General features: G+C 42.0%; 1 protein-coding gene across 1 annotated transcript; it reads right to left on the bottom strand.

Annotated features, from left to right (window-relative positions):
- Positions 1-515: 515 nt before the first annotated feature.
- Positions 516-4,054, bottom strand: LOC149383585 (triose phosphate/phosphate translocator, non-green plastid, chloroplastic-like). The gene is made up of 9 exons (XM_089629228.1): positions 3,559-4,054; positions 2,387-2,509; positions 2,128-2,280; positions 1,934-2,019; positions 1,714-1,798; positions 1,486-1,605; positions 1,333-1,401; positions 968-1,097; positions 516-852 (listed from the first exon to the last, which is right to left on the bottom strand). Exons 1-9 carry the CDS (start codon positions 3,934-3,936, stop codon positions 776-778), a joined length of 1,221 nt encoding a protein of 406 aa, XP_089485354.1. The 5' UTR covers positions 3,937-4,054; the 3' UTR covers positions 516-775.
- Positions 4,055-7,964: the final 3,910 nt, after the last annotated feature.

Raw genomic sequence — 7,964 nt, 5'->3', positions numbered from 1 at the left:
ACACAAGTGTAACAACTCGTAAATATTGAGTTTTTATGTCGCCATTTTCTCAAAAATATATATATAAACAACAATTTTGAGACAAGTTACAGTTTACAGTTTGATTTACTGTTTTTTGGCATACCAGTGATGCGATTTTGCTTTCACATTAGCTAACGATTTTTTAGCGGATATGATATTTTTGCGCAAAAAGTGAATGATTACCAAATTACAAGTTTATGTTGCGCTTGCACTGCTAACATATCATATCATGTAATCTTGACCACTTCTCAAAAAAAAAAAAAAAAATTATGTTCTCTCTGGGCACGGTATTTCTTGATGAATGCAAAATAATCCAACTCAATGCTCGACCTTTATTCTATAATCGGAGTAAGGATTCTGAGACCATTAGTGAGTATAAGGGAAATTGTGAACTCGTATCGAATTTTTTTATTTTATTTTTTGCATCAATTAAACTCGGATTGACTTGTTCTTTTCACAAATCATTCTATCGGAATAGTAGAAATATGGTCAAATAACTCAAAAACTCTTATTTTCTCGGAGTTATAACTTGCATTGAACACTTGGAGAGGCATTGCAATTCTACGTTCATTTACTAGCTGGTTTTCAAAAGAATAAAATTTGTCCCAAAAACAAAACCAATCAAAATAAATTAAACCAAAAGCCTGGGTTCTCGTACTGATCTACAAAAAATATCCGTATAAAACGAACACATAATTCTACGATTTCGTCATCTAAAATCTCTTTTAAATAACAAAATTTGATCTCAAAGTCTTCAAGCCGTCTTTGCCTTCGGCTTAATGCGCTTCACTCTCGAGTATAGGAAAACTCCAGCTAGTGCGACCCCAGTGCCTGAAAAAGAGAGAAAATAAGTCTCTCAAGTAAATTGTGTCGGAGAATAAAAAAAAAATGTCCTAGCATACCATATCTTTATGGTAAATAGTTTATAGAGGAATTGAAAATTTACCGAGGGAGTTGATGAGCGAGACAGGTGTCTGGAAGAAAACAACTGAGCTTACGATGACCACCACTCGCTTCACGCAGTTTCCTACGGAGTGAGTAACGGGAGATACCCTAGCCAAAATCATGTACGAAACCTGCACAGTTCGATCGATTCGTATTTTAATTTCCTTGTAATTGTTATAGTAATTCATTTTTATATTACAGCCCTTAGCAGGGAGAGAAAAACCCACAAGCTAAGCAATAGAATTTTCTGAGAGTTTAATCTTGTGAGGCATATGAACAAAGGCGGTGACTGATCAAAAACTCAAAAGCAGACCCATAAAATCTGTGCATGAATAAAGACAAGTGAATGGACACCAAAACCCTCACCTGTTGATAAGCATGGAAGCAGAGGGCAGCGATAAACGACCTTGTGTATAATTGGTTGACATTTAATCCCTGTAATTGAGTAAAAAAGGTTAGAAATTTCTATGAGAAACGAGGAATATCGGAAAATTTTAGCTAGCTCTGTAAAGTACTCACAGCGGATTGTAGGTACGCGGGTGTAAATTTAACACCTTCCATAAATATAGTCACCGGTGCAAGCAAGAAAAAGGACATGACGGTAATAATTGAGAACAGAGTAATGTTGTCCATGGAATCCTGACAAACAAAACACGAAGTAAGTAATAGAGTTAGACCTGCCTAATTCAACAAATGAAAGCATTTAAAAGAAACGCGCAAATTATAAGTCCGGGGAACAAAGTTTACATCTTTTTTAAGCATGAGCTTCTTGCTGAGGACATTACGGGACTGGTTGGTCACATTGGAAGCCATGGCACTCCAAAATCCAGCCCTGTTCCATCAAGTTAATGAAAAAGAAAAGAACTTGTAAGAATTTCCAGTGTAACAACGAATTTATCGTAACTACAGGCCGTAATCACCACTATGAGAAAGAATATTCGAATGATAAAAAAAAATTACAACATACCAGTTAAAAGACGCCTCAGTGACTGATGCTAATGCCACACCACCAACAATTGGCACCAAGGAAGAAACCACCCAGAGAGTAGGAAACTGATGTGGAAATTAAAAACCCCTTAGAAATTACAAATCACACACTGCCACTATATGTAATGCATATACAGCAATCTCGAACAAATCGAAGAGTACATAGAAACTCACCTCGCCAAGAAACATGGCAGAGAGGACAACTGAAAAGAATGGTTCCATGGCTTTGATTGTATGCGTAAATGACACGGCCACCTTACCAAGACTCATGTTGGTGAAAAGGTTTCCCAGAGTGTGAACCACTGCCAACGGTAGAATCGCTGCAAGCTGGGGGAGAAAAAAAAAAATTAATTACTACATCATGTAACAGAAGCGGGACGAGCAAACCTACTAAACAAAGATCAACGTATAGATTTCCATGGTATCTTTTTACCTGTGCACCGCTGATTTTCGGTCTCTTGTAGAGATTGAATCCCCACATTGATAGAACAAGTATGGAACCCATGGTGAACTGAACCAGAGTAACAGTAACAGGGTATGGGAACACCTTCAAGACCTGTGATAAAGAAGTGAAATTATAATGTAATTAGAAGCCAACATTATGGTTATGATGGTTTATTATCCTCTCTTCTTTCAAACCATTACGCTAATTGTTTAGATCGAGGACAAGTATAACTCTGTGTCTAACTACAGTTCTGGGCGCCAGTGCTTATCTCGTATCTTCTAAGTTATCTCAGTCTATAGGCAGTGAACAAAAAGTAACCGAAATATGAAAAACTCCCTTCTTTCAAACAAGTATCTAAGGAGATTGATCAACTAGGTTATGTTGATTCTAAACAAGTTTAGTTTTTCCAAGCACCACAACCCCGAAGTAAACAGAACATGTGAAATCCCCAAAAGGAAATATAGACTTTCAAGTCATAGTGTCGAAACCGACTTTCTCGGCGATTTTTATCTATCAGGCACACAGATACTCAAGATTGTAACAGCATTGGTAATTTGATGTTCCAGAAAATAATAGAACAAAAAGATTTGTAATAGTCAAGATATAAAATTAAATAATAACTGTATACCCAACCCGAAACAAACATACAAAAAATAAAAATAAAAAAATAAAAAAATAAATAAAAAATAAAAATAAAAAAATTTAAAATTGCAGACACTTGCAAGTTTCAACGACTACCATACCACCATATCTCCCTAAAACGGCACTCCTTAAATAAAATAAAATAAAATAAATACAACGAAAGCAGAGAAAAACAAAGTGAATTGATAACAATGCTATAGAATTTGTTACGAATTTATTTTTTGATTCCTAATTACAATTCAAGCTATATATCATCAACACCGACTGGCTATGAAAGCTCTGCTCTTTCATTTGAAAGTATTGTTCCAGAACAGAATAAATGAAATTATAAAAAATAATAACACACTAAAAACAAAAGGAATCCTGATACAGAATCAATGAATATCCTACTGACATTTTTTTAAAACGAATAAGTAAATGAATAATTCATGAGTAACGCTCGATCTCTGATAACAACGAAATCAACGATTCACATATATTCATATCGGATTCAGAGCAACAAAAAATTAAAGCCATACCTGTTTGTTATAGATGTTGAAGTAGATATTGAACAGGTACCAAAGACCGAACAAGCAACCAAGCTCGATCGTCTTCCTCAACGCGCTCGGCTCGGCGTCGACGACGACGCTTTCTCCGGCGCTCTCCGGCACCGAGCTGCTAGCTCTCACCTCGAACCGGCTGGCCTCTTCGGAAACCCACGGCCGAAGCTTGAAGGACGCCAGAGACGGCGACGAAGGCGAAGAGAGCGACCATGATCGGCGCGGCGGAGTCGCCGAGGCGGCGAACTTCCCGATGCCACGTGGCGGGGCGACGGCGATCCGCGACGGTGCGAAGGCGGCGCGGGGCCTGGGGAGGGCGACGGATGAGGAGGAGAGAGAGAATGCGGAGCTCTGCATCGTTGAGGTATGGTGTGACAAAAATGGCGAGATCTGAGGGTTTCGGTGGTATTTGAAAACCCAGAGAGAGAGAGAGACGGCCTCGGAGAGTCCGTCGATGGTTTTTATTTTATTTTTATATTATAATAATTTGATGGTTGGTGGGTATAAGTGAGTGAGAGAGCAACGAAAGTTGTTAGGTAAAGTTGATAGAGTCTATAGACTTCGAGTCTGCGTTTCGAGTCTTAAATTATTTTTTTTTTTAGTACACCGTGGAGAAAATACATTTTTCACACTTCAATGACGGAGGAATACCGTGGTTACATCACGGCTCTTTGATCACATAAAACTTCGCTCATAGCACACTGCGGGATAAGCCCCAACCAATGAACATCCGAGTCAACGTGAAAAGCAAACGGGTCAAAAATTATGGGCCACTACATTACACGAACGCGGAATGTGAATAACATCAAAAACAGAAAAATATAAACTACAAACCTTGATTTCATGTATGATTGTGCCCAATTGCGTCATGGGGACGTGACCCTCCTTGAGAACTCGGACCACCTCAAGGCAGTCGGATTGCACCACCACCCGAGTCAGCCGGATCCTTAGCCGCGAGCAGCCCCCGGAGGATAGCCGAGGCTTCAGCGAGCGCAGGGGAGAAGCTGTGGTGGTCGCACGAGATAGCCGAGGAGATGACAAGACCCCGATGGTCCCGAAGAACACAACCAGCCCCAAAACACCCCCGAGTGGTGTCCAAGGCCGCATCCACACTAATAGTGGTGATCCCCAATGCCGGCGGTGGCCACGTCGGTCGTTCGTTGCTGCTTTTAACTGGGGCGGGGACGGCATTGGCTTTTCTATAGTTGTCTAGGAAATCACCGGTCCACTCCACAAGCGTCGTAGGACACCATTTCTTTTTGCCGGTATACACTTGATTCCTATGATTCCATATTTCTCAAGTCAAGACAACAAAGAAATCAAAGTTACGTACCTTCAAAGCGTCCATGGCGTTGAGAAAGATGCTCGTGGCGTCCAGCCCCCATATATTTTTGATCAAATCCCCAAAGCCGGCGATTTTCCACACTTTACGGGTCCATCGACAACCCCAAATTGCATGTGTAACCGTTTCCGGTCCCTCCAAGCAAAGAGGGCAGCAAGAGTCCTCCGAGATTCTTCGCCGTTCAAGGTTCGACTTGACCGGGATCCAACCTTTGCACACTCTCCACGCAAAGAGTTTCGTTTTCGGAGGAATTGAGAGTTTCCAAAGGTAAGACCACCACGTAGAAGAAGCTGACGACACCGAGGAGCCAGCCAACGGCGAGGCAGTCATAGCCACCCAATATCCACTTCGAACCGAGTACTCCCCGTCCTTAGAGTAATGCCAACGAATTCCATCGGCAATCCCAACACGACTCGCCGGGATGCTAAGGATAGCATTGGCGTCCTCCTCTCCAAACATAGCTCGGACCAAGGCTTCATTCCACCTCCCATCATAGCATTTAAGTTCCGCAACCCTCATGTCTTCCGGGATGAGCGGGGTATCCACCAGGGAAAATCGGTGAGAATGGGGAATCCATCTATCGTTAGCAAGAAAGACCGATTCATCATCTCCAATTTTCCATCTCGAACCCATCTCTAAGATCTTCTTACCCCAAATCATGTTACGCCACATAGAAGAACCGGTAGAACCGCACGAGGCTTTGAGAAGGTCACCATCCAGGAAATAGCTCTCTCTAAAAACACGCTCAACAAGGCTGCCGGGTCTTCTTAGGAGTCTCCAAACATTCTTGGCGATGAGAGCTTGGTTAAATTTTTCGAGGTCCCGAAAGCCGAGCCCCCCGTTCAACTTATTCTTTGTAAGCTCCTCCCATTTACACCAATGAATTTTCCTTGAATCACCGCAGCCTCCCCACCAAAACTTATCCAAAGCTTTATGGATGTCACCGATAAGGCCTTTGGGGAGACGGAAGCAACTAGCCACATAGCTCGGAATAGCTTGAAGAACCGATTTGATGAGGACCTCCCTACCCGATCGCGAGAACCAAAGACCTCTCCACGACTTGATCTTTTCCCACACTCTCTCCCGGACAAAAGCAAATAATTCTTTTTTCTTCCTTCCGGTAAAAGACGGGAGCCCAAGATAGCGCTGGTGACACGGAGTGATGATGACCCCAAGACGCGCCGCAACAGAATTTTTAACCTCCTCGAGGACATCGCAGCCAAAACAGATCTCCGATTTAGAGAAGTTTATCACTTGTCCCGAAGCAAGTAGAAAGGCAACCCGAAACCTCATCACACTCGTCCATGGAAGCACGGAAAAAGATGATACTATCTTCGGCAAAGAAGAGGTGAGAAACACGAAGGTCATTCCTACCAAACCTCACCCCCTGGATTATTCCCCGCCTTTCCCCTTCACTAAGGAGGCATGAGAGACCCTCCGAGCAAAAGAGGAAAAGAAAGGGAGAAAGGGGATCACCTTGCCAAAGCCCCCGCTGAGGAGTCACGTGACCCCGTGTCGTGCCATTGATGTTGAAGGAGAAACTCACCGACGAGACACACCTCATGATCAACTCCACCCAATTGCCATCAAAGCCGAGTTTAAGCATCATGGCAGCGAGGAAATGCCATTCAACCCGGTCATACGCTTTAGCCATATCGATCTTAAGGGCAGCCATCTCACCGTTCCCAAACCTACCCCGTCTCATAGTATGGATACCTTTGAAGCAAACCATCACATTGTCAAAGATTTGTCGGCCCCCCACAAAAGCCCCTTGGTTTTCCGCAATAATATCCTCCATGTGACCCTTTAATCTCTCCACAAGACATTTCGAAACCACTTTATAGATCACATTGCAAAGGCTAATCGGTCAAAAATCACTCACCTTTTCAGCCTTCTCAACCTTAGGAATCAAGGTGATAACCGTGTCGTTGATCTCCGATACCTCGTGCTTATCGTTAAGGATGCCCAGACACACCGAAGTAACGAGCGCCCCGACCACCTCCCAATGTTTTTGGTAAAAGAGCGCCGGAAATCCATCTCTACCAGGAGCCTTGATGGGTCCCATGGAAAAAAGGGCCTTCTTCACATCGTCTTCATCGAAGGGGCGGAGCAGGTCTTCATTCATCGCAGCCGTAACTTTCGGGGCAACACCAAGCAAGGCCGCCTCAATAACCTCTGGGCTCGGTGGGAAGACGTGAAAATCTTCCCGAAGTAGGATGAAACCACCTCCTCCACACCCGAATCACCTTCCTTCCAACTCCCGGAGTCATCGAAGAGACCCCGAATGCTATTTCACTTGCGTCTCGCCGAGGCTCTCCGATGGAAAAGGGAGGTATTTTTGTCGCCGCATTTCATCCACGTCAATCTACTCCTCTGTCTCCAAAATTTTTCCTCTTTTTCAAGCAAAGCATCCAACTGTCGTTGTTCCCGCCCCAAATCCGCCCAATCAGTTAACGAGCTACATTATGTTTTTGACAATCTTAAATATCAATGTTGTATCCTTTAGCTACCTATTGTTATTTTTTTTACGGTTTCTTATGCTCGTAGTCGAACAGATTCTCGCTTAGTTTTTTTTTATTCTCGCTTATTTCATGGCCTCTTTTTGTTTATTTTTTTTTATTTTGTGTTAAGTGTAAATTTGACATCAGACATTCACTTTAAATATTTGGTGGCTATCAAATTGTACCGTAATTTTAACGGCGAGTAACTGACCATTTCAAGCCGTTTATTCTTATAGTAATATGTACTTCATATATGTACATTAAGAAAATAGCCACCTTAAACGTTTGACATTGCTAAATAGCCAACGTTTGGTAAATCTTATGTAAATAGTCATTTTCATGTATTTACAGACGTATATCTTAGATAAATAGCTACTTTCATATATTAGGTCACGTCATTATTTACGGCTATTTACCAAACGTTTGCTATTTAACAATGTCAAACGTTTAAGTTGGTTATTTTTCTAATTTTTTATTATTTGATACTTATCATTCTTCAAACTACGAAATTTAATGAGCTATTTTAATTGTTAATTTATGAG

Source organism: Urtica dioica, chromosome 10 (genome assembly GCF_054948205.1).
Source record: "Urtica dioica subsp. dioica isolate 48M chromosome 10, U.dioica_male_clone48M_v1_H2, whole genome shotgun sequence".
NCBI classification, from domain to species: domain Eukaryota; kingdom Viridiplantae; phylum Streptophyta; class Magnoliopsida; order Rosales; family Urticaceae; genus Urtica; species Urtica dioica.
The sequence above is the reverse complement of the archived record's forward strand: the minus strand, read 5'-3'. Positions and strand labels throughout refer to the sequence as shown.